Here is a 27,534-nt window from a genome sequence, read left to right on the forward strand (position 1 = left end):
GGCTTTGGTTGGATGTTAAAGTTGTGTTATTTTGTGGAATAAAATATCTTTTATCAAAAAAAGGAACGTCACCTTACAAATGAAAGTCTCTTTTGTAGCTTCACTCGTTCATTACCTCACAGTTCACATCTGCTCCAGCATCAAGCAGCATCTGGACCATGGCCTCATCTCCCCTTGCACAGGCATACATCAGTGGACTCAGGCCCTGCATGTTAAAGAATCATTATTTACAGATGGTGCAACAGTCAGCTTTATATTAACCTTGCACAGAAAATGAATGCTAAAAAAAATTAAAAAGCATTGATGAACTCTCACATTATCTGCGGTTAAAGGCTTTCAAATTATTGGTAGCCAAGGAAAATATTATTAAAAATCCCAGCAGCAAAACTGAACACCATAGAAACATCTGTAAAATAAGATTCACATCACTGATTCTTTTATAAAATATTCGCAATCCCAGCAATTAACCCACAGAAATCGTTTTGCTGAAAAGAGGGACATGTTGCCGAAGCTTTTTATCTTCTACTCATCAGGACAAATGCAAGGAAGTCAATTATCAAACAATCACAACAATTTATTTTACAGGAGAAAAGGGTGCTGATTTGTTGGCAAGTTGACTCTGAATGGCTGCGACGTTGCAATGGAAAAAGCAATAGGAAATAATAGGCTCAACAAACCTCTACGTAATTGGAAAAAGGCTCAAGGCTTGAACATATTCCTTTTGTTTGCAGATAGCGGGTGCCTGTTTATGAAAGTATGTTGCTTCTAGCATGTATAAATGAGCCACATTAGGAACTCAACTGAGTATGTTAAATTGGCTGTTAGTGTAGCTATAAGGCCACTCAAGTAATTTTATTTTCTGTGAATTTGCATCACGGCAACAATTCGAAGTGAACATTGTAAACAGAGCTAATTAATTGAATTAATGAAAGCAACCTTTAAGGGATATTAGTCAGTCAGAGAGTCACACCAACCTTGGGGCCATTTATATTTTTCAACTGGTTGCCCAAACAGCTTAACAAGCAATAACTAAACTCTGCTCCGACATACTTCAACTCAGTGCTTACCTGCTCACTTCTGGTGTTGATCCCATCAGGTCCCAGTAAATTAATGGCCTGATTGACCAAGTCCGTCCTGCCACAGTTTAACATGCGGAATCCCAGACCTTGGCGAAACTTGCCCTCTGTCGCTGTTGCATCCAGCTTCAGGGATGCACAGAAGCAGTCATCAGCTCTGTAAGAGACAAAGAACCCAATTCATGAGGGAAACAGTGGCATTAGATCAGGAACCCAGAGGTAATCTGTTCAAGTCCGACCACAGCAGGTTGTGAAGTTTAGTGCGATAATTCCAGCAATTTGGGAATTGGTTGTGGACAGAAATGTCCATAATATCCCTCCCTATCTGGAACTTGCGTGACTCTCACTGCCCTCAGGGGGAGCAATAACTGCAATATTGACAGCTTCCACCACATCCCAGACACTCCATTGCCAAGACTATCTGTCTTTTTTCTTTCCTCCTTTTCTTGTTACCTCTGTCCCTTCTGGATCTGTGTCAGTTCTTCCTTTAAATCTTTCTTTCAATGTTTTCACTCCAACTTTCTGATCCGTCTCCACTCTTTTCTGTCTCCTTTCCTGTTTCTCCCTCAGAGCTCCTCCCGGTGTTCCTTGGTATTCACTTTAACCCTCTGCCAGTGCCTCCCTTTCTCTGATCTCTCCGCTCAGCTCTGACAGATAAGAATGTGGGGTGGGTAAACCTGCCCAACAACCGGTAAAGGCAGATGCCAAAGAAGCCTGGAGGATATGAAAGAATCTCTGCATTTCTTTTTTCCTACCAAGAGGATTCATGTGTTTTCACATGGTATTCCATTAGCCATGTTCTTAAATGGCGAGGGATTGGGAAGTGTTGATGTCCAAAGGAATCTGGATGTTATTGTTTGTGAGTCACTGAAAGCTAACTTGCAGTTTCAGCAACGATTGGCCTTTATTGCAAGAGGAATTGAGTACAGGAGCTATGGTGAAACCACACCTGACGTATAACTGTGTGCAATTGTGGTCTCCTTTCCTAAGGAAATATATATTTTCCCTGGAGGGAGTGTGATGGAAGTTCAACAGATTGATCACTGGGTGCTGGGATTATTCTACAAGGAGAGATTGCGGAGACTGGGCCTGTATTCTCGAGAGTTTAGAAGACTCTGAGGTGTTCTCAGTGAAGCATGGGATCAAGTGCGTGGATGTAGCACTTTCCTCTGGCTGGAGTTGGGGGGTGTTGGAGGTGTCTAGAATTAGGGGTCACAGTCTCAGAATTGGGTCACTTAAGACAGAGATGAGGAGGAATTTCTTCATTCAGTGCAGGATCTTTCAATCAGTTGGGCAGATCTAGAATCAGGGGTCACAGTCTGAGAATAAAGGGTAGGCCATTTAGGACAAAATGAAGAGGTATTTTGTCATTCAGAGGATGGTGAATCTTTGGAATTCTCTAACCAGAGGACTGTGGAAGCTCTGTTATTGAGTATGGTCAAGACCGGGATCAATAAATTTCTAGATATCGAACATACCAAGGGGCATCTGTGCTGAGGCAGAAGATCAACTGAGCTAGTTGAATGATTTGAGCAGGCTCGAGTGGCCCAATGGCCCACTTCCACTCCTATTTCCTATGTTCCTAAACCCAACCCAAACCCCCCCCCTCCAATACAGAGAGTTCTTCTGTGCATGAGATCATGTGCCTCCGTAACATGCTCCTCTGCACCACATTGCTGCATTTTCAAACTCAGGGTCACGACCGTGGGTGAGTCATGGGCGGGTATCGGGAGGCTCGCAGAGTGATCTGGAAAGCGCAGGCAGAAGTGCCACAGTGAGTTTTCTTTTAGCAAGATGGTGCCGGAACGTGGCGACTCTCTACGATCTCTCTCACACAGACCTTTTCCTACATCTCTTATCTTCACCCAATGCCTGTATCTATATATTTGCATTTTGTATTGATATTCGCACAATGTTTTTTTTCCCCCCCATGAATGGAAGGATCTATCTGAACTGTATGGAGAGCGATACTTTTCATTGTACCCTTGTACACGTGACAGTAAACAAATCCAATCCAGCGGTCGCGATCAGCTTTCTAGAATGTCGGCCATCTCGCACATGCATGCCCCCTCAGCTGGATGTAGCAGGCGCTGGCCCGGAGCCCAGCGGGTAAACTGTCTCCTCCGTACGTCAACGCACTTTCCAGAAGCAGATTTTTAAAAAAAATAAAATCGATGGAGTCTTCTCGTCAGAAGTGATGGCAGAGAGATGGTCGTGAGCCCGGTACCCTGACGTCACGTTGTCTGGGCGCAAAATTACGGAGGAGAGCTTCCTTCATTTTGTAGCTGCCAACAAGCAAGCAACAGGACTTTGTGAAGAACTGAAGATGGATCCATTTGGACAAAGGAAGAGAGGGCCAGGATTTCACAACTGAATCTGCTGGAGAGAGCTTCGCAGGAGAGTCCATGACAGGACAAAGCAATGCTGGTGTGAGCTCCAGGACCCCTGATGAGCAACCCATACAGAAATGTAACATTGAATGACAAAGCAAGTGAGATCGCGAGGACCAAGCAGGCTCACCTGTCGCATTAAAGGTAAGTGAAAATGGTGAGAGGCAGAGGTCGGCCGGCTGGTAAAAATGGGTCCTTGGGGGGGAAAAAGTTTGAAAAACATAAGCTTAGCCTGTCTCTTTTTCATACTCCGCACAGCTTGCATTCCCATAATTTTTGTGCCATCAGCAAACTTGGAAATGTTACATTTGATCCCCACATCCAAATTATTGATTTAGATTGTAAATTGCTGGGCCCAAGCACTGTCATAGTCTGCCAACCTGAGAATGGCCAGTTTATACCTACTCACTGTTCTTGTCCGTTAACTAATCCTCAATCTAAGCCAGTATATTAACCTCAATCCTATGTGCTCTAATTTTGTTTACTAACCTCTTGTGCAGGACCTTATGAAAGCCTTCTGAAAATCCAAATACACCACACCCTCTTGTTCCCTCTTATCTATTTTGTGAGTTACATCCTCAAAGAGCTCCAGAAGGTTTGTCAAACATGATTTCCCTTTCCAAAATCCATGCCGACTGCTCATTCTTACCATTATTTTTGAAGGGCCCAATTATCACAACCTCTATTATAGACTCAAGCTATTTCTAATAGGTCTGCATTTCAGCAGGGTTGGGTTTGGAGCGCCGGGTTCTGGGCGCTGTGTGTTAGCTGAGTTTGAAGTTGCAGTCATACTTTAACTGGCGAGGTTCACAATCAACTCCAGGAAGCAGGAGCCGGGCAGCTTGTCGCACATCGTCACTATCAACAGAGAAACTCCTGCGGTGCTCAGCATGGGCCACAGCCACTCGGATCCACTCCATCAATGGCGGCTGTACCAGGAACGGCCTGCAGATGACAGCACATCCTTACTATGTTAAACTTCACTCAAACATCCAGACATAGTTTGAAAATCAGACAGCGCTTTATCACATTGTCTAGATATCCCACAGTGCTCACGGCCAATAAGAACTTTTACAGTGTTGTCAGCTGCACATAGGAAGATCCAATAAACAGTAAATGTGGAAAATGGCCAGTTTACCTATTTGGGGGTTAGATTAATCTTGGACACGAGACAAGTATAACTCCCTGCTCCTCTTCTAATAGTCTCACGGGATTATAACACCCACCCGAGAGGGTAGACAGAGCCCCTCTTTCTCATCTGAAAGACGGCATCTCGGACGGTGTAACAGTCCCTCAGTACTGCACCTGAAGCGTCTGCATGGATTATCTGCTCAAGTCTCTGGAGTGAAGCTTACAACCTTCTGACTTCGAGGCAAGGGAGTGAGACCCACAGAGCCAAGCTAACAAGTGCTGAGTAAACAGAAAGACCCATTAATTTAAGCAGGTCAACAGTTCAGAACTGATTTGCCACCTTGAAGATCTGAACCCGTTTATATTTACAAAGTTGGGTGTTCTTCGTGTGCTAGCTGATGCATGATTTTTCAATTTAAATCAAACTGAAAACACTACTAGTTTTGGAAGACACTCAAAACCAAACAGACAAAAATTAATCTTCATTTCTATCGGTGTCTTAGCATGGTGTTCTTTCAATGGTTTGGTAACAACTCGAGGGAGAGCACTGACAGACCCTGACAGTGCGAGGAGGCTGAATTCATGTCAGTGTAAGATGCAGCAGTGAATCTCACCATCTCACCTCTTGGTGCCGATTCAGTCCTTCACTCTGCCAGATCTGGGACCTGGCAAACAATCAGAAGACTGTCTGCCCACCCAGCGATATTCCTGGCTCCTTCAGGAGAGACACTAAACTTACTGAGGCAGTCTTTGGTTACAGTAGGGCTGGGCGGATTTGGGAAGGAAAGTGAGATCATTTATTAGCTGGCTGTTGTGAACGAGGCAGATGTTAGTGGTGTTAGGGTGTTCTCTGCACTCAATACCTCTCTGTAGTGAGGTTGACTTTAGATGGCTCCACATTCGGGTTTTCCCATTCCATCTGTGGACAATGCATGAAGTAGCAGAGTGTGTAGAGTGCCTCGGACTCCCAGTGTAGTGGCCCCTGTTTATAATGGACAGGGGTGCCATTCCCGCACTGTGTCCACTTCAATGGCTGCAGATGGTGCATCGCCCGAGACACCAGGTCACCTGTGGAACAGATCGAGAGATGAATTCTACCTCACACATCCTAAATCTTTATCCTAAACAAGAGAGGTTGTACGGTAGATGAATATTTTTAGCTGGAGCAGCAGGCCTTTGGCCCATCTACCACTCCTATCCAGTGTTCTTGTTCACCCAGCTAACCTTCCAATCCACAGAATTCCTTTATGTCCATCTAACACTCCTATCCACATAGGAGCAGTAGAAGGCCATTCAGCCCACTGAGCCTGCCCCATCATTCAATACGATCATTACTGATCATCCACTTCAATGCCTTTTTCTCCACACGTCTTTATGCAATTGGTATTTAGAAATCTATCAATCTCTGCTTCAAACATACTCAATGGCTGAGTTTCCACAGCTCTCTGGGGTAGAGAATTCCAAAGATTCACAATCCTCCGAGTAAATACATTTCTCCTCATCTCAGTCCTAAATGGCTTCCCCTTAATTTGAAATCAGAACCAAGGGCACAGACTCCCCAACCAAGGGAAACTGCATCTACCCCGTCTATCTCCAAGTATTTTGTAGGTTTCAATGAGATAGTCTCACATTCATCAAAACTGTAGATTCCCTTCAGCCCATCTAACCCTCCTTTCCAGTTCCTTTCAGCTTGTCAAGCCCTCCTATTCACAATATTCCCATGCTGTGTTTGTAATAAGCCTGACTCCCTTGTCTGGTCCCAGCTCCCCGTTAAATGTTCCTGGTTCCACTTTTTTTAAACCCGTGTTCTGTTCCACACACACACCACCCGTTTTGTATGAAAAGTTCCTCCTTAATTTCCTACTTGTTTTTCGCTGTCACGAGTTTGTAAGTATGACCCCATCTGCTTAAATTTGGAACACAACAGAAAAATTTACTTCAGTCCAAATCTCTCAGTTTTAAAATGTTTCTTTGATTAGGAAATGAAAGTATTTGGGAACCTGATGTTGTGCAGAGTTGGAACATATCTTTGCTCAGTTAACCAGCAATATTGCCACTCTAACCTTAATGCACTGGAAGATATATTGCAGTCTGTTAAAGTTCCAACTAGCTCAGCTGGTAAAGACGCTGCCCATGTTGGTGTCCATGCCTCCTGGCTGGGCCCTGGAGACAAAGTGGTCAGGAACTCCTCCCCATGGGCTGAACGTTTAGGCCCTGATGGCAGCAAATACAGAAGTTGGTGGATGCATAAATTGCCTCCATTTTGCTAGCCTCCCCCTACAATCAGTTTGGGCCATTTTCCCAGAAACAAAATGGGTGGGGGGGGGGGAAGAGAGAGATGACCGAACAAGAGCAGCAGGGCTACCCACCCACAAGTTGCCTGCAGCCAAATCACTATGTTGAAGGCCTACCGTTGGAGGCTGACTCGAGATTTCCAACTAGCTTTGAGGCATTGGGGAATAGGTCAGCAGGCTGGGGCTGACCCCCCTCCCGAGTGATAGATCAGGGACAGTCAGTGGTCCAGGTAGGACTAGAGGCCGCCCTCTTGCTGCCCAGCCCCCACCCCCCACCACCAAACTGTGGCAGCCTGGCTTCAACTGCAGTGGAAGGGTTCCTCAAGGCCTCCCCACCCACCTCCAACAATAATACTTGCCTGTTGAGGCTATTTTTTAATTTCAAGTTTAAGAAGGTTGGAGAGATAGGTTGGAGCCTCCAACTTGGGGTGGCCCCTCTGCCTCTCTTATCAGAAAAGGCAGCTGACTGTTTCTTCTGCGCTGGAGGACTTCCTATTGACCCTCCAACTACAAGAACCCAGCTGTCATCCTTAATAGCAAGCCTGTACTCTAACCATTCATAGAAACATAGAAAATAGGAGGAGGAGGCTGGACAGCCCTCCGAGCCGGCTCCACCATTCATTATGATTTGATTTATCACATGTGCCAAAGTACAGTGAAAAGTATTTTTCTGCGGCCGAGGGAACGTACACAGTACGTACATAGTAGACAAAAAGAATAATCAACAGAGAACACTGACAAATGGTACATCGGCAAACAGTGATTGGTTACAGTGCAGGACAAGGGGCCAAGCAAAGCAAATATATGGGCAAGAGCAGCATAGGGCGTCGTGAATTGTGTTCTTACAGAGAAAAGGTCAGTCCGAGGGGGGAGCCATTGAGGAGTGTTGTAGCTGTGGGGAAAAAGCTATTCCTACATCTGGATGGGCGGGTCTTCAGACCTCTGTATCTTCTGCCTGATGGAAGGGTCGGGAAGAAGGCAATGCCTGGGTGGGAGGGCTCTCTGAGAATGCTGTCTGCCTTCCTGAAGCAGCGAGAGGTATATACAGAATCAATGTGGGGGTGGCAAGCTTGTGTGATACATTGGGCTGAGTTCACCACAGTCTGCAGTTTCTTGCGATCTTGGGTCGAGCAGTTGCCATACCAAGCTGTGATGCAGCTGGGTAGGGTGCTCTCTATGGCACATCTGTAGAAGTTTGAGAGAGTCGATGCAGACATGCCAAATTTCTTTAGCTTCCATTGGAAGTAGAGACATTGTTGGGCTTTCTTGACTGTTCCATCAATGTGAGTGGACCAGGACAGACTGTTGGTGATGGTGACCCCCAGGAACCAGATTCTCCACTTCTGAGCCATTGATGCAGACCGGGTGGGGGGGGGGGGGGGGGGGGGGGGTTGTCGAGCTATGCTTCCTGAAGTCAATGATCAGTTCCTTGGTCTTCTTGACATGTAGACAGAGGTTGTTTTCGGCACACCATGCAACCAAGTGATTTATCTCCCTCCTGTAGTCTGATTCGTCGTTGTTTAAGATACAGCCCACCACAGTCGTATCATCCGCAAACTTATAGATTGAGTTGGAGTTAAATCTAGCCACACAGTCATATGTGTACAGGGAGTAGTGAAGGACTGATCACCAAGTTTAATACCCTGATCCCACCTTGCCACCACCCCCCCATATCCTAGCCCCAAGAGCTATATCGAATTCCTTCTTAAAATTACACATTTTGGCCTCAACTACTTTTGTGGTAGCAATTCCACAGATATACCACTCTTTGGGTGAAGAAATTTCTCCTCACCTCAGTCCTAAAAGGTTTACCCTTTATCCTCAAACTAAGATCCCTAGATCTGGACTTCCTCACCATCGGGAACATTCTTTCTGAATCTACCTTGTCTAATCCTGATAGAATTTTATAGTTTTTATAAGATCCCCTCTCTCTTGTAAACTCCAATTCATATAATCCTAACTGAGTTAGTCTCTCCTCATATGACAGTCCTGCCATCCCAGGAATCAGCCTGGTAAACCTTCGCTACACTCCCTCCGTAGCAAAAGCATCCTTCCTCAGATAAGGACACCAAAACTGCACACAATACTCCAGGTGTGGCCGTCCCAAAATCTTATACAAGTGCTGTAAAACATCCCTATTCCTATACTCAAATCCTCTCGCTATGAAGGCCAACATACCATTTGCCTTCTTTACTGCCTGCTGTACCTTCACGCTTACTTTCAGCGAATGATAACATGGCCGCTTCAGGGAAAATCAGACTCCAATTCCTCACAGTGTGGTTTATGATCGCCATTTAACCATGAGAGTGGGATCCTGAAATCCAGGGGGAAAATCCTGCCGTGTTATCAGTGCTACCTATTCAGTGTGAATAGAATACTGTTACTCAGTCTCCCGGTTCAAAAAGGCACCAACAGAATATCACAGTCCATTAACTGGAAACTCCTGGCCCATTCACAGTCAGCAGGGGTACAATAACAGTCAATAAATCATCTTAAACAGAATAATATTCTTACTGTTCCTTATTTTTGCTTCTTAATACTTTCTCTTACCAATGATGAGCTTGTTTGATTAGTAATGCTATTAAATAACAACTATGATTAAATATTGCTGAAAAGACAGACATGTTGCTGAAGTTTTTCATCTTGCACTCATCAGGACAAACACAAGAATACCAAATTTCAAACAGTCACAACAATTTATACCACAGGTTGAAAGGGTGCCTGATTGGTTGGCAAGGTGCCCGATTGGCTGAGGTGTTGCTGTAGAGAACCGGAGCTCTGGGGTAATTCAAAAGAGGTGTATATTCCTTTAGTTTGCAGAGATTTGATTACCTTAAACTGTAATTTTTATGAAACTGGGATTTGATTAGCTGGGCGGCAGTTATTTCAAATCTGTGGTTGGGAGGTTCAGTCAGGAAGGAATCACTCAAATGGTCTCACGTGAATCCAGTCTCCTAGAGTCCTGAGCCCCATTGGAACGAGTAACACCCGTAGTGCTGGATTACAAAATGTGTTGTAATAAACACTCAGGGCGGAAACACACCACACTCACCATTCACTGCGCTCGGCTCACCCCACCCCAGCAACCATTGCCCCTTAGTCAAACGCTTTGAAGCATGCTGCTGGCTATTTTTGCACAGAAGGGAAAAGAGATCGAAGGATTTCAAACCAGCCACCCAGGAGTAAAGTTCGGAAATACTTCTTCACACAAAGGATGGAAGAAGTGTTGAACTCTCGCCGATAAAAAGCAGTGACTACTTGCTCAAGTAACTATTGTAAATCTGAGAGGTTTGTGTTGGGTAAGTGTATGAAAGAATGTGGAGCCACGGCAGGTAGAGAGTTCAGATACAGATCAGCCATGATCTCACTGAATAACAGAACAGACTGGAGGAGCTGAATGGCCTCATTCTGTTTCTACAGGAATTTCATGAATCTGTTGAATTTTCCCTCCAACATTCCAGCAGTTTTTTGGCCATTTCCTGACACTTGCCCGCAATTTAACAGATTCATTGAATTCGGTTGCATAATTTTGCCTGTGGCATTTGAACTCCTGACCTCTGAGTTACAGATAAAATTTCACAGCCACTGGGTTACTGCACTCCAGTCAACCAATTACTAAACCAAGCAAGCACACGCTGACAGCGTCACCATGAAAATGAGGAGATTCCAAAGAGAAATGCTTGGGATTGAGTCTGCTGTTCTGGAGTGATTGGGAAGCTTTATCGCGGTCGGTCAGGATTAACATGGTGAACTCCATTGGTTTGTCAACCAGTCTCTCTCTTGGGTGTCAAATGAACGACCCACTCCGACACTCGGAACCCTCTATATCCAAGAAGAGCCCTTCCCATTCCCAGAACATCCCACTTCCGCGGTGAGCCTGCTCCCACTCATAGGACCTCTCCCCCCACTCAGAATATGTTCCTCCACTCCTGGAACAGAAGAGGGCATGAGGAGATCCAGTAGAGGGGTAAGTTCCACAAAGATAAAAAGGAAAAAAAAACTTGAGGATGTAAATTTAACTCCAATCTCAAAATAACAAGGAGAGGAGGGATATCTGACCAGAAATAATGTGGGAAGCAGAATCCATGATCGTTTATAAAGGCAAATTGATATATAAACAATTACTTGGTAGTAAAGAGCTTGGATATTGCTGAAAAGAGAGACATGTTGCTGAAATTTTTTAACAAACAACGATTTATACTACAATTGTGGAGATTGTTTGCAATTTGGTCTTCTTGGGTGTCCTGATGAGTGCAAGGTGAGAAGTTTCAGCAACATGTCTCTTATCCGCAATATTAAATGGATATGCAGAAAAATAATACATTAGAATATCGTGGGAAAGGACAGAGGAACCGGAATAAGGAGTTAGCGTTTAGAGAGACAGAACAAAAGGCCTCCTGCTATATTGCAAAAATCTATGATACAATGATTGACAAAGTGATGCATGCATAGGACTCTGCCCCAAGTGAGATCTTGAGGTGTGGACTGTGGTTTCATGGGTTAACTGGTTTCTCACCAAGGACCAGAGCATCCATCATCTCCTCTTTTCCTCAGTGTCTATTTTCAGAATAATCTGCCCAGAATCCTGGCCTGCTTCCAAATGGTTTTCAGATGTTTCAATCCCTAAAACACATGCACAATCTGGCAACCGACAATTTAAGTTCTCACATATGTTCGTCGATAATACAAACCAACAATTAAAGGCATTTATCACACCATCAAATACATAGTGTGGCTTGAGAGTCAGACACCAAACACACAAATCACATAGTGATGACTTGAGAGTTTAATCCATTCCTGGGATAAGAGTTTCACTGACGTTGCCCATCCCTAGTTGCCCCGAGGTGGTGGTAGTGAGGGTGAACCACCTTTGTCCCAAACCGCGAATGCAGCTGAATGGCTTTGTCGCATCAATTCAGAGGTCAGTTAAGAATCAGCCCATTTCTAAGAGACTGGAGTCACATATAGTCCATGCCATGTAAGGATGACAGTTTCCTTTCCTAACGGACATTTGTGAAGCAAGTTTGATTTTTTACAATAATGCGACTGCTTCGTGGTCACTTTTACTGAGACCAACTTTTTTATTTCCAAATTCTTAAAATTGAATTCGAATTCTCAAATCATCCTGGTGGGATTGAACGTGTTTTCTAGATCATCAGACCTGTTTTCTGCATTACTAATCCAGTAACCATGATACATGTAACTCATTGATGGTTGGCCAAGCCACCAAATTACATAGAAGTCACAGCATAGAAACAGACCATTCCAAACAACTATCCTGTGCCGGTAATAAAAGCAAAATAACGCAGATGCTGGAAATCTGAAATAAAAACAAAGTGCTGGAAAAACTCAGGTCGGTTAGCAACTGTAGAGGGGAACAGAGTTGGTTTTTTTTGTGTGTTTTTTTAAAATTTAGATAACCCAATTCATTTTTTCCAGGTAAGGAGAAATTTAGTGTGGCCAATCCACCTACCCTGCACATCTCTGGGTTGTGGGGGTGAGACCCATGCACAAATGGGGAGAATGTGCAGCGACCCACGCAGATACGGGGAGAATGTGGGGATCAAACCCGGGTCCTCGGCATTGTGAGGCAGCAGTGCTAACCACTGCAGCACCGTGCCACCCTGAGAGGAACTGAGTTGACGCTTCAGAACTACAGAGTCTAATGCATTCATAAATGATTCTTCTTCAGAACTCAATGCCCATCTTGAAGTTCTCCTCCCCTCTCTGAAAAGTTTTCCAATGTCCTCCTTTACCTTGTCCACCCTCTTTGCTATCCGCTTTCCTACTGGTGTTGTGAATAAGAGTCCTATTTGATTGGAAATGTTAACTCGGTTTCTCCCTCCACACATGTTGCCAGAACTGCTGAGTATTTCCAGCACGGTGTGTTTTTATTATAGACTATGATGGCGATTATATTCACACCATCATTGTGTGTCATTCCATCTTCCTCATCTCAGCCTTTCAGTATCTTTCTATCCCTTTTTCTCTCATGTACTCTTCTCATTTCCTTCTGATAACATCTAAGCCACTTGTCGCGATCATTTACTGCAGTAGCAAGCTCCACATTCCAATCACTCTCTGGGGAAAGAAATGTCTCCCAAATTTCCTTATTGAATGCATTTATTAGTAACTATCTTGTATACATGACCTCTAGTTTGAGGTTCTCCCACCAATGGAAACATTCTCTCACAACTACAGAGTCTAATGCATTCATAATTTTAAAGATTGCGGCCAGGACATCTATAAATCTTCCATTTTCCAAAGGGAAAAAGCCCCGGCCTGTTCAATCTTCCCCAAAGCTGTAACCTCACAGTTCTGCTGCCATTTTTGGAAATCACCTGTGCTGCCATGTACTTTTTTTATGGTATGGAGAACAGAACTGTGCCCAGTACTGTTAATGCAGCCTAACCAGGTTTTATACAAGCTGTTACTTTTCAATTCTAATCCACGAGATGGCGGTGTAGTGGTAATGTCCTGGACTAGTAATCCAGAGGCCCAGGCTCATGATCTGGGGACATGAGTGCAAAACCCAGCAGGGCAGTTAGTGGAATTTAAACTTAAATCAGTAAAATCTGGAACATAAAGCCATTCTCCATAATGGTGACAATGACAACTATCATCGATTGAACCATCTGGTTCACTAATGTCCTTTAGGGATGGAAATCTGCCACCCTTACCCAGTCTGGCCGACATGTGACTCCAAAGTCACAGCAATGTTGATTTTTTTTTTTAAATTTAGAGTATCAAACTATTATCTTTTAACCAATTAAGGGGCCATTTAGCGTGGCCAATCCACCTACCCTGCACAGATTTGGGTTGTGGGGGTGAGACCCACGCAGACACGGGGAGAATGTGCAAACTCCACAAGGACAGTGAGCAATGTTGATTCTTAACTGCCCTCTGAAATGGCCGAGCAAAGCATTCAGTTCAAGGGCAGTTAGGGATGGGGAACAAATGCTGGCCCAGCCAACGACACCCACATAAAAAAGCAATTCTCAGTGGTTTAATTGCTTGCTGACTTTACCTGCATCCCTCGATCATTTTGATCTTTTACCCTATTCAGTTCCTATTTTCTAATATGTAGGTGGTGTTTCCACTTTTCCTACCATCACCTCACATTTATCCATGTTAAAATTAATTTGTCATTTAGCTCCTCAGAATGCATTGATCTGAAAACATTCTGCTGAAAGAAATCCAAATATCAAACCAAGACCCTGATTCCTGTAGTTAGTGGAAGTGAAAGATGTGTGTTAGATATTAGATATGGCTGTGAGAAGTGGAGGAGTTTGAAAATCAGGAGGTGAATATCTTGGTGAGAGTGGCCTTTCCTCATCTTTGCCCTAATCTTACTCCAATTATATAAAACCTCGGTGAAACCACACCTGGAATATTGTGTACATTCTCGATTCCCCAATTGAAGGAAAGATATAGGGCGGGATTCTCCGTAGCCCTGCGACGAAATCGGGAGGAGAATGGACTCCAGCCGGTTTGCGCTGCTCCGCCCCCTGCAAACCGCCATCATCGGGCGGTGCGTTGCGCGCAGTCACAGCGCTGTTTGTGCGTCATTGGCCGGCCCACCCGCGATGCTCTGCCCACGATGGGTCGAATTCCCAATGGTGTGGGCCACGTGTGGTCTCAGCGGTCGGGAACCCAGTGTGCCGGCTGCAGACAGTGTCCAGTGCCGCACACTCGCCCGTGATCAGTGTCGCTGGCCAGGGGGCTTCTGTGGGGTCAGGGTGGGCGGTTTAGGGTTCGAGCACGGCCTGTGCCATGTTTATCGGCGCGACCGGCGCAGACCATCAGCACTGCGCATGCCCGGGAGCCGGCCATTCTCCGGCCGTTTTCCGCGCGATCCGCGGGTGATGCTAGCCCCTTACCGGTATCAGGATCGGTGAACAGTTTGCGCCTATTTTCCTGTTGTGAACCACCCGCGGATTCTCCGTTGGCGCCGGCGCGTAGCCGCTGGAACGGAGAATTTCGCCCATATGTTCCATAGAGAGAGTGCGGCAGATGTTTACCAGGCCAATTCCTGGAATGATGATATTGTCCTATGAGGAGAGACTGAGGTGACTGGACCAATACTCTCTAGAGTTTGAAGAATGAGAGGTGAACTCATGTAAGCATTGCGCAGGGGATACAAAAGTCTGAGAACACGCACTAACAGATTCAAAAACAGCTTCTTCCCCGATGTTACCAGACTCCTGGGGCGAGATTCTCCGACCCCCCGGCCGGGTCAGAGAATCGCTCGGGGCCGTCGTCAATCCCACGCTGTCTAGAATTCTCCGCCACCAGAGACTTGGCGGGGGCGGGAATCACGCCGCACCGGTCGTCGGGCTCCCCGCGGCGATTCTCCAGCCGCGATGGGCCGAAGTCACGCCGCTGTCAAGCCTCTCTCGCTGGCGGGAATCAAAACACCTACCTGATTGGCGGGATTGGCGGTGCGGGTGGGCACCAGGGTCCTGGGGGGCGCGGGGCGATCCGACCCTGGGGGGGGGGGGGGGGGGTGTGCCCCCACGGTGGCCTGGCCCGCAATCTGGGCCCACCAATCGGCGGGCGGGCCTGTGCCGTGGGGGCACTCTTTTTCTTCCGCCTTCACCATGGTCTTCACCATGGCAGAGGGGGAAGATACTCCCTCCCCTGCACATGCGCCGGAATGATGTCAGCAGACGCTGACGCTCCAGCACATGCGCGGACTTACGCCAGCCGGCGAAGTCCTTTTGGCCCCGGCTGGCGTGGCGCCAAAGGCCACTCCGGGGAGCAGGAACCACTCCGGCATGGGCCTAGCCCCTTAATGTGAGGGCTTGGCCCCTAAATGTGCGGAGACTTCCACACCTTTGGGGCAGCCCGACGCCGGAGTGGTCCATGCCACTCCAACACACCGGGACCCCCCCCGCCGGGTAGGGGAGAATCCCGGCCCTGAATGACCCCCTTATGGATTGAACTAATCGCGCCACACATCTTCTCTACTGAGTACTACACTCCATATACTTTTCACTGTACCTTGGTACACGTGACAATCAACCCAAATCTAAAAACGTCCTATATCAAAGCTTACCAATCACAACATGGAAGGAGCAACAGTTGGGAGTGTAAAATTCCAGAGACATTGACAGATTGAATGGGCGAAACCGGGACAAGCGAATTTCAACGCATGCAAGTGTGTGATCACCAATTTGGCATTAATTGTATATCAGTTAGTTTAATTGGATGCAGGTAGATTGTGGTTTTACTGGAGCATATAGAAACAATGATTGTAACTGGTTTATGGTTGGGTTAGGAGGTATGTGCTTGTAGTGTTTCACTCCATAAATAAAAATTAAGACCGAGTAAAGACCGACTCCAATACTGTCCTTCACCAACTGGATATCCAGAATTCAATATTTTGGATCAAAAAAGGACATTTAAATGGTGGAAAGCAAGAAACAGTGGAAGTCCCAAGAGATGTAAGGATTCATTAACTACAGATCACAAAGATAGCAGACAGGTACAAAATAATGAAAAGGCCGCCTTCATAACCCGAGGATGCAAAGGATAGGAAGCTTTGCTACAGCTATGCAATGCTTTTGTTAGATGTATAATTACCAGTTTTGTTTTTACAGATGCACCATAGAAAGCAACCCATCAGGCCACATCATAGTTTGGTATAGAAACTGCTCAGCCCAAGACTGTAAGAAATTACAGAGAGCTGTGAACACCAGCCAGTCCATCACGTGAAACCGTCTCCCATACATTGACTCAGTCATCTCCCGCTGCATTGGGAAAGCATCGGCCGTGCAAGAGAGCCCTACGCAAACTGGTGAAAAAAATCAACTGCCTTTGAGTGGAAGGCGGAGCACCAAACAGAGTGGCTGGAGCTGAAAGCCAAGCCCACCACTGCACCTGTCCTTGCATTCTCTGACCCAGACCAAGAGACCAAGATATCCACAGATTCAAGCTAGGATGGCATTGGGGCAGTGTTGCTTCAAAGAGACGACACGTCATCCTGGGTACCAGTTGCATACGTATCTCGGGCATTGACACCCATTGAGACCAGATAGGCGCAGATTGAGGAGGAGTGTTTATGTCTTCTCACCAGCATCCTCAAATTTCATGATTATGTCAATGGCTTGCCAACATTTACTGTCGAGACGGATCGTAGGGTTCTGGTCCACATCATCCAAAAGGACCTGAACGACAGGACGCCTCGTTTGCAGAGAATTCTGCTCAAACTCCAGAGGTATGATTTCAATTTGGTGTACACACCTGGCAAGGAGCTCATCATCGCTGAAGCATTGTCCCGCTCCGTCAACTCACCCAGTGAACCACTGGAGATCATCCAGTACATTGAATTGTAGGTACAACTGTGTGCAAGCATTCTCCAGGCAACAGATGAGATGATCGTTCTCATCCAAGAAGAGATGGCCAAAGGCCCCCTGTTCCAGCGAGTCATCTACAACCTCAGCAATGGCTGGCAGAAAGGGCAATGCCCTCAATTCTACAATGTCAAGGACGACCTGACGCTGATCGATGGCACCATGCTCAAGCTGGACAGGATAGTCATCCCGCTCCGTCTCCAGACCATGGTGCTGCGGCAGATTCATGAGGGACACCTGGGCGTAGAAAAGTGCAGACACATGGCCCGGCAAGCTGTCTACTGGCCCGGCATCAACCAGGACATCACGGACATAGTCCTGAACTGCGAAACCTGTCAGAGGTTCCAACCAGTGCAGAGCAAGGAGACGCTCTAACCACATGACCTAGAGACCTCTCCGTGGTCCAAGGTTGGCATTGACCTATTCCACACGAATGGTCGCGACTATATCTCAATCATCGATTACTTTTCAAACTATCCTGAGGTGAAGCTGTCAGACCTCACCTCACAGACCGTCATCAAAGCGTGTAAAGAGGTTCTCACGGCATGGCATCCCGAACACCGTCATGAGCGACAATGGCCCCGCGCTACCACAGTCGAGAATGGTCCACCTTTGCCAAGAGCTACAATTTCAGGCATGTCACCTCCAGTCCGCACTATCCGCAGTCCAATGGCAAGTCGAAAAAGGGGTGCACATCGTTAAGCAGCTCACCCGCAAGGCCTCGGACTCTGCCTCCAACGTACACCTTGCACTACTTGCGTACCGGGCGACTCCCTTGTCCACTGGCATTTCGCCAACTCAGCTGTTGATGAACAGGGACCTGCGGACGACGCTTCCAGCCATACACCTGCCCAACCTTGATCACTTCCCGGTGCTACAGAACATGCAGCAGCTTCGCGACAGCCAGAAGCAGGGCTATAACGCACATGCCACCGACCTGGACATGCTATCCCCAGAAGACATGGTCTGGATCAAGATACCGGATGGTGGGTGGTCCACTCCGGCTGTATTGTTCGACAGGCCGCACCCAGATCCTATGTCATACGTATGGCTGATGGCTCCATTGTGCGAAGGAATCGAAGGGCACCTCGAAAAGTTGTTTGCCCACAACCACTTTCCCCTCCATTTCCACATGTCAAATTGCCACCTCCAGACACCTTGAACCACAAGGCCACCAGTCGTGCCTCTGACTCAACTATCAAGACACCATCATCCCCGCCACCCCCTCTCCGGTGGTCGACGAGGATCAGACGCAAGCCCCAGAGACTGGACATATGAGCATTTGTTTTGTTTGCTCTGTTGTGTATTCCTCAGTCAGTCACATTAGACAGACACATTCACATGTATATACATCTAAAAAATAAAAGGGGAGATGTCATGATATGCAAACATGCAACCAACGAACACTCAGAATAGGACAGAACCAATGGGCAGTCAGGACATTCAGGTGGCATCACCACAGGGGGGCATGACATAAACACTATAAAAGGGATGAGGCACTCACACCCTGCCTCTTTCCACAGACAGACATCTAGAGAGTTAGACAGGGTTGATCAGCAGCATCACAACCCAGCATGTGGCTTCGAGCAAGCTGGTACAGTTAGACTGAGTTACTACAGTTAGATTAGCAGCGAGTCAAACTCATTTGAGAACTGTGTTAACAGTTCAATAAACACGTTGAACTCATTCCAGCATCTGGAGCATCCTTTAGTTAAGACTGCATCAAGTAGCAGCCTGTGTTATCCGAAGCAGCAGAACACAACAGGGGGAAGCAGAGCTGTGTGGCAGAGGTGGTGGTTTTGTGGGTGGGGGGGGGGGGGGGGGGGGGGGGGGGAGAGACAGAGCTGTGTGGGAGAGGTGGTGGTTTGGGGGGAGGGGAGACAGCTGTGTGGGAGAGGTGGTGGTTTTGGGGGGGGGGTGAGACAGAGCTGTGTGGGAGAGGTGGTGGGGAGGGGAGACAGCTGCGTGGGAGAGGTTGGGGGGGGGGGGAAGAGAGGAGACAGAGCTGTGTGGGAGAGGTGGTGGTGGGGGGAGACAGCTGCGTGGGAGAGGTTGGGGGGGAAAGAGAGGAGTCAGAGCTGTGTTGGAGAGGTGGTTGAGGGGGGGGGTCAGAGCTGCGTGTGGAGCCAGGGCTGAGGTGAAGACCACAGGCAGCAGCAGCATGACCGTCAGACTGTTTCAGTACTTCGAGATGAAGCTCAAGCAGCTTCTCAGCTGCCAAGCAATTGGGTTTGGTCAATCGACCCAGTTAATTGTGCAATTCCACAGCTACAGGGCAGTTGATAGACCAGACCCATCCCATCAATTCTGGAGAAAGTGGCTTGCACAACAGAATGACCTCAGTCGTTTAATTCAATAATCTTAAATGACACTGGACTGTCTAACAGCAAGAGAGATTAATGAAACATTGCGATGGAGACACAGATAAACAAACACTGGGAGATGATTCAGCAGGGTATTAATGGACTTGGCTCACCTTTTGTATCTATTTTGAAGGAGGGAGGGCCAGTTGGGTTTGTACAAAGTTAGATCTGCCAAGGTTCAGCAAGGAGTTTGACTCTCCTCCCAACAGAGTGATCCTTGTTTGCCAAAATGTTATTGAAGCCAAAATGTTATTGAAGCATTGCTATCGTTTCCCAGCTGTTCATTTTTGTTTGTGAGGATATACGGAGCGAGGAAACAAGAACAATGGCTGTGAGCAGAGTGTGCAAATCACATTCTAGTCACCAGCATCTATTTTTTCCAAACAATTTTGGAAACGGAGAGCCAAGAGCATATCAAATGAGGCAGCAAGAGCCTGTGTGTTTCAGACTCACAAACATTCTTGTGAAGTGAACAATGGTGTATTATCTGTGCTTCAAGTTAACTCACTGGGTGAGATTGGTACCCTCATTGATCGTCTGTGAAGAACATGGGAAGAAAGCTATATTCTGTAATGTTTAGATATATCTACACTGTCCTACCAGATCAGCTCGCAATCCTGGGTTAGAGAGCTGTGTGTTTCAGCCCCAGGGAATGAGTAATGAAGGAGGGCGGCAGGATGTTGAACATGGCCACTGTCAGGATTCAAGTGGAAGTTAGAACACCCTGTGGCATAATTGCAAGTTCCTGCCCAACGTTCCTCCTTCAAACTTTACCAAATCAGGTGAATTGATCACATAGCTCACTGCCGATTGTTGCAGCATGTAAATTAGCTGCACCTTTTCCCTACTTAGAATGTAACTGCACAGAAAGAGGCCATTGAGCCGCTTGAATCTCTTTCAGAAAAAGAGATATCCCTCATCTCAATCGCTATAGATAATCGTTCATACATATTTATCAACTAGCCTTGCAATAGGGGCAGTACGGTGGCACAGTGGTTAGCACAGCTGCCTCACAGCACCCAGGTCCCAGATTTGATCCGGGCCCTGAGTCAGTGTGTGCGGAGTTTGCGTATTTTCCCAGTGTCTGCGTCAGTCTCCCACAACCCAAAGGTGCAAGCTAGGTGGATTGACCACGCTAAATTGCCCCTTAATTGTAAAAAAATAAATAATTGGATACTTTTTTTTTTAAATAGAAAAAATATATCCTTGTAATAGCTGTTCAGGATTCTGCATCTATTCCTGTTTTGGCTGCAAATTCCATATCCCAACAGCCCTCTTGTAAATAAAATTCTCCACCCTCTCTTCGCAGTGACCATGTCATGGTAGTGATCCTGTTTATTCTCTCGAGTCATGGACTCTTCATTTGTGGAAATCAATTTCTCCTAATTGCTTGATTAAAACATTTCAAGATCTTCAACACCTCTTTTCAGATTTCCTCTCCACCTTCTCTGTTCTAATGAGAAGAATCCCAACTGTTCCGAATAGCGAAACCCTCCCATCCCTGCGATCTCATTAAATCTCTCTTGTACGTCCTCCGTGGCCTTGACAACTTTCCTAAAGTAGCAGTGATCTGCCTCAGGAGAGGTCCTGTGCTCATTTCTTCCCAAGCTGTGTTGTTGCGCTGTCCTCCTCAGTTGCTCATAAGAGCCTCACATATTCAAAGAGCAATATGCCTAAAGGAGAATAGTACGTGGTGGTTTCTAGTTGCTTTTTCCCCCCCCCATGTGTTTGAAGGAAACACAAGTCCTCTTTCTGAAGGATCCTCGGCCTGAAAGTAGCCATTGTCCCTCAGTCACTGGGACAAAACTCGTGACCTTGAGCACGAAGCCCTTGCCTGAGCCTGAAACCACTCACAAAATGGGAGGGATTGATCACACTTCAAGTTCGCAAATGACCCTGCTATCCTCCCAACTTGTGGTCTTACCCGCTCTCTGAAATGGTGTGGCAAGCCACTCCGTTAAAGCAGGCATCGTCAAACTCAGGAAGCGACCCGCGGGCGGGTGTCGGGAGGGTCGCGGAGCCGTCCGTCGCAGCGCTCCCAATCGCGCAAATCTGCGCGCAACAGCCAGCTGTTAATAACACCGGCTGCATGGGGCCTTCAAAATGGCCACGAACATGAAAAAAAAATGAGGCCGCACTGCGCATGCGTGCCAGATCATGCACACCGATGATCGGGCACGCATGTGCAGTGCAGCCGCTTTTTCTTTAAATGGTCGCAGCTTTTTGTTTTTAAACTTTGGGGGGGGGGGGGGGGGGGTTATTCATTTTATGCATTTATTTTATTCATTTAATTTTTATCTTTTTCATTTATTTTGTTCATTTTATTTTTTTGCAAGTTCAGGGGGGGTTTTATTTCATGAACTTTTATAGGAGAAAAATGCAGAACTTTGGACAGATGGAGACTCCATACTTTCCGACACCGGAAGGCTTCACCTTCATCCGACAGGGTCCATTGGATGAGCGTGTACGAGGGCCAAAGGGACCCAAAACCATTTCCTCCATTTTTGTCAGCAGCAAACAAGGTAAGAGAAAATGGTGGGTCATGAAGGTCGGCCAGCGTGGGTTGCCGAAAGTTGGCCGATTGGTAAAAATGGGTCCCCAGAAAAAAAGTTTGAAGAACACTGCATTAAAGGGCAATTAGGGATGGACAAAGGTTGGCCTTGCCAGTGACACCCACATCCCATAAAATAATTAAAAACATCTTCCTAAAGACACCCAAAACTGGACTTTCCCTAATTGAGGCACAGCCTGTACAATATTACCCCATTGATTTTCAAGACTGCAGTCCTCCTTATAAAACGAAAGAGAAAATGCTGGAAAATCTCAGCAGGTCTGGCAGCATCTGTAGGGAGAGTAAAGAGCTAACGTTTCGAGTCCAATGACTCTTTGTCAAAGCTAACAGTCAGAGAATGTGGGGAATATTTATACTGTGGAGTGAGAATGAAAGAGGAGTCATAGCCACAGAAACCCAGGGAAACGGGGTGCACTTTATAAAACCTTGGATTCTTACAAATAGATGGACAAATAGTAGGCAATTCAGCCCCTCGAACCTGCTCTGCTATTTAAGAAGATCATGACTGATCTATAGTAACCTTGAATCTGCATCCATTTATCTTTAATAACATATCACCCCCTTGTTTACCAAGAATCTATCCATCGCTGCTTTTAAAATATTCAAACATCTCTGCTTCTACCACCTTCTCAGGAAGAGAGTTCCAAAAGGTGAAAAAACTTCATCTCATCTCCATTATGAACGGGCGACCCCTTATTTTTAAAAACGGTGACCCTGAGCTCTAGATTCTCCCTCAAGGGGAACTCAGCCTCTCCACTTCCATCCTGTCAAGACCCCTCAGGATCTTATAACGTGGCCTCGGACTCGTCCAAACTTTTTTTTCATAAAAACATCAGTTAGTTTCCTCTTTGCAACATTTGCATATTTCTGCTGCTCTACTTTGAAAGTTTCACCTTTTCCTTCTCTTCAATCGGCCATCAAAAATGCATTACTTTGCATTTCTCCATTAAAATCAATCCAACATCTTACTGTCGGGCTTACTCGCCTGGATATAATTTCCTCAGTCTCTTCACAATCCTCTCCAGACTTAGTTATGCTCCATAATCTTGTGCCTTCTGAAAATTTCAAAGTCAACCCCCCACCCTCCATTACCCAAGTCCAGATCATTTGGGGCATTGTTTGCAACCTTCAGCGACCTGATTCCTTCTTAAAGGCAGGAGCAGCAGCAGGCCACTCAGCCCCTCGATTCTGTTCCAGCGACAGCTGGAGGAATTTGAAGTCAGTCAATTAATAAATCATGGCCGAGTTGACATCACCCGATTTATTCCTGCAGTCATTGCATTTTGGCAATGAAACAAGATAACTTAACATGTAGTAACCTATCTCCTCTGGTGTTTTTTAAATTTGGGATGTGAACATTTCTGGTTAGGCAGCATTGATTGCCCGCCCGAATTGTCCTTGAGCAGGTGCTGGCGAGCTGTCTACAACTGAGTGGATTGCTGGGGCATTCCAGAGGGCAATCAAGAGTCAACCACATTGCTCTGGGACTGGAGTCACATATGGGCCAGACCGGTCAGATTCCCTCCCCTAAAAAGCCTTAATGAACCAGGTAGGTTATTTGGACAATGCTTCACAATGATTACGAATGGGTCTAGCTTTTTATACCAGATTAATTAATTGAATCCCAGCTGACGCAAAGGGATTTGAATCCCTGTTTCCAGGCCACGAAACTCAGGATTAATAGCCCAGTGACATTACCACTATGCTGCCACCCCGTGTGGTATCCAGTTGTCTCGGAGATGATTTCAGGACAATTCAGCCATAAAACCTTCCCTTTCATGTCAACAGGAGAAATATTGAGAGGACTTCAACATCTGGGCAGTATGACTACAGCATTTTCTGACATTGCTAATGCAAAGTGTAATCCCTGTGCTGGTAAAAAATACCACTCAAAATCGGAAATCTCAAGAAAGATTCCACAAGCATTCGGCAATATGGAGTCTCAATGCAGGAAAGGTATGTTTGCATTAATAAAGTCTCAGAGATTAAAGCATCGTTTACACACTTGTGCAATGGGCTGTAGTGGTGCGGAACGGTGGAAATGCTTGAATGATTAAATTCTTTCCTTACTGAGTTCAGCAATGCTCCCCACACGAGTAACTAGTAAAGACTGTTCAATGGCTCGGAGCTCAGACTGACTGTACATTGGATTTCCTGAGGACTTGCTCATCTCCCTGTTCAGATTCAGGCTCTCAGGCAGACTCAGGATTCCTGGAATAAAACAAAAATGAGAAAAAGACTGAAATGAAAGGCATCATCCCCCAGTCATCAGAAACAGACCATTTCTGTCACATTACCACTTTAAGGAAGCTTTAATATCCTGGATGAAAGAATGGGCTTCAGAAAAATTCAACTTCGCAATAAGACAGCAATCTCCCAATCATTGTCTGTGTTTACAGATTCACATGGAGGTTTGGGATGTGGGTGTCCCTGACAAGGCTCACATCTGTAGCCCACCCCCAATTGCCCATGAACAGAGTGGCTTGCTAGACCATTTCAGAGGGCAGTTAAGAGTCAACCACATTACTGTGGATCTGGAGTCACATGTCGGCCAAACCGGGTAAAACATTAGTGAACCACGTGGGTTTTTACAACAATGGTTTCAATACCAGATTTGTATTGAATTCAACTTTCACCATCTGCCGTGGTGGATTCGAACCCAAGGTATTGCCCTTGGGTCTCTGGATTAATAGTCCAGTGACTATTAATCTGCCTCTACACACTGGTTGATTTATATTCATTAGCAATTCAACTCAACAGGGTAAGATCCAAGCCCCTTTACCCCATCATTAAAAAAGGTGGCATTTGTTTTTCTTCCATTTTTCTTAATAGGATGTGGACGTCACTGGCAACGCCAGCATTTGTTGCCCAGCCCTAACTGCCCTGAGTGGCTTGTTCGGCCATTTCGGGGCAGTTAAAGTCAACCACATTGCTGTGGGTCCGGAGTCACATACAGGCCAGACCAGGTAAGCACCTCCTTCACCAGACTGCCTTTGCGAGAATCGATGATAATTTCATGGTCACCATTATGGAGGCTGGCTTTACAATTCCAGATTTATTAGCGGAATTTAAATTCCATCAGAGGCAGGGCTCTGGATTACTTGTTCAGTGACATTACTGCCACACCATTGTCTCCCCGGAGAAAAATGGGTCCAAAACCGGTGTCTTAAACTTAAATAAAAGCAAAGGCAAGGATACAAAGGCAGAGTTCACAAAAGTGGAATTGTAAAATAGGTTAAAAGATCACACAATAGAGAACCAGTAGTAGGGTGCTGCTCTACACAATGGCCATTGTTGAGGCCTGGGACCAAATAGAGGAGGTTTGGACTGAAGTCATGTGCCCTCAGTGCGGGGTTTCAGATTAAGGTTTGTGGGCAGGCGAGGGGTCTGGACTGCTCTGGATTGCTATTATGTTAGCGACAAAATGCCACTGATTTGAAACATCAAACAACTTTCACTGGACAAAAAATGTCAAACCAGAATATGGTTTGGATAATTGTCAGTCACTCACAAATTCTTTCAGACTATCCTGATATCTAGTTATTATCTCCAGTTCTTTGTGACTTTACATCACTCAGTTTAATAAACTCCTGCTGCTTACAAACCCAGTGTGTGTCTCATCCCTTTCTGTTATCTGGCCCCGTAGCCCTACACATTAAGGTTCAAACAGGCACCACTCGGGGATGGGGTGGTTGATGGAAGTAATAATGATCGCTCATTTAATAATTAAATTCCTGTTTTGTAAAATTGTTGGCATTTTGCTCTCTGAGGATTTTCTCAGGTTGAATTTACAAAGTCTGATCCCACGAGTGAAGCTTCATTTCCAGCCCCCACTCAAAACCTACAAAATTCTGCAAAGAGTGGCATGTCACCATCAGCTCCAATGAGAAGGAATAATAAGTACCCTGTATTTAATATAGGCAATTTTCAAATTGTTTTAAAATAATGGGGCAATCAGTTGTAGCTGCTGAGTGAAGTATTCCAGTTCCTTGAATATTGCTGAAAAGGGAGACAATGCTGTCAAAGCTTCTCAACTGGCACCTCACCAGGACAGATACAAGAATACCAAATTTCAAAGGGAACAATAGATGCGATATGAGAAAAGGGGTATTGATTAGTTGGCAAGTGTTTCTGATTGCCAAGGAAATTTTCTCAGCAATACTCCAAGTTTGGTATTACCAAGCGACTATTATATTTCAGGTCCATAAGTGATGACTATCTTGCATACTTCTGCTGCACTCACTTTCTCCCTTGTAAACCTCTGACATTTGCCCTTTGCCCCACTTAATGCCTTTTACGTCAACCGGTGACCTCAAATGCCCTGTGAATGCCAATGCCAAGCTACTGGAAGCCACCAATTGAGGCTGGTTGACTTGCCTGTTAATGTGTCCTTCCTTCCTTTGGGAAAAATACTTTACCTCTTGTGAGAAGCCTCGGGTTCCTGAAGCTGCTGCTGAGTGTAGAATTGGAAATGGAAAAAGCTCTGATATCCAGTGGTGAAATGTAGTTATCACACCAAGGTGACAACACACTGAGGCACTCAGGCAAACTCTAATACTGCCCTGGCTGACATCTTTCACCTCCTTGCGCATATCGAGAAGGCTACAAAACTAGAATGTTTTAGGGGTTCCTTTAGTTGTTCTTATGATCTTGTCCCATTGCCACCCACAATGCAATCTTTCACCCAAATGAATGAAACACTCGCCCTACCCAGCAAATCAGAGGCAAATGAGTTTACAGCACGAGGGGATTTGGTCGTGTTGGATCTTTTCAAGAGCAAATAAAACTAATCCCACTCTCGCCCCATGGCCCTGTATCAATCCTAAACTTAACCCGCTTCCTGGCTTTTTCTGCATGATCCTGCATATTCCGCTACTTCATAATATTTCTGTACTTTGCATAAGATGATCTGTTTCTGTTTAACCTCACCCTGTGGCAAAACAGGCATTGGTGAAACAACCCAAATGTACATTTGTCCCCAAATCTTTCACACATTCTTGGTGAGCATTTTAAATGGGTTTGTCTGAAAATGTGGTGAGTCATGAATGTCGAGTGAAATGATGATATGTTTGACAAGATTTATGGAACGCCTCAGTTTATCAAGGTTTGCAAAACACATCAATGGAGAGGTCTTCCTTTAACGGAGGGATCTGAAGCCGTTTGATCTTTGCATCAATGCATTGAAGGTTATTATAGAACAAAGGAAGATTATAGGACTAACTGACATTGCTGTCAACAGTCTGTCAACAGTCTGCAGGGATCAGAAAGCTAACAGGACAAAAATGGTCTGAAAGAGTATTTCAGCTCTTCAGACCTAAACCAAAAGCTGATACGGTGCGAATCTCACTTGGTT

At 45.9% G+C, this 27,534-nt stretch overlaps 1 protein-coding gene across 1 annotated transcript in view; it reads right to left on the reverse strand.

Moving 5' to 3' along the window:
• Nucleotides 1–27,534, reverse strand: part of btbd11b (BTB (POZ) domain containing 11b) — a 156,424-nt gene that overhangs the window by 39,251 nt on the left and 89,639 nt on the right. Inside the window, exons 2-6 of the mRNA XM_038780626.1 lie at nucleotides 24,252–24,392; nucleotides 5,461–5,665; nucleotides 4,259–4,411; nucleotides 1,068–1,233; nucleotides 116–205 (exon numbers count right to left, since the gene is read on the reverse strand). Of these exons, the coding sequence (XP_038636554.1) occupies nucleotides 116–205; nucleotides 1,068–1,233; nucleotides 4,259–4,411; nucleotides 5,461–5,665; nucleotides 24,252–24,392 (755 nt within the window). The remainder of the gene's footprint in view (nucleotides 1–115; nucleotides 206–1,067; nucleotides 1,234–4,258; nucleotides 4,412–5,460; nucleotides 5,666–24,251; nucleotides 24,393–27,534) is intronic.

This window comes from Scyliorhinus canicula, chromosome 20 (genome assembly GCF_902713615.1).
Source record: "Scyliorhinus canicula chromosome 20, sScyCan1.1, whole genome shotgun sequence".
Lineage (NCBI taxonomy): Eukaryota > Metazoa > Chordata > Chondrichthyes > Carcharhiniformes > Scyliorhinidae > Scyliorhinus > Scyliorhinus canicula.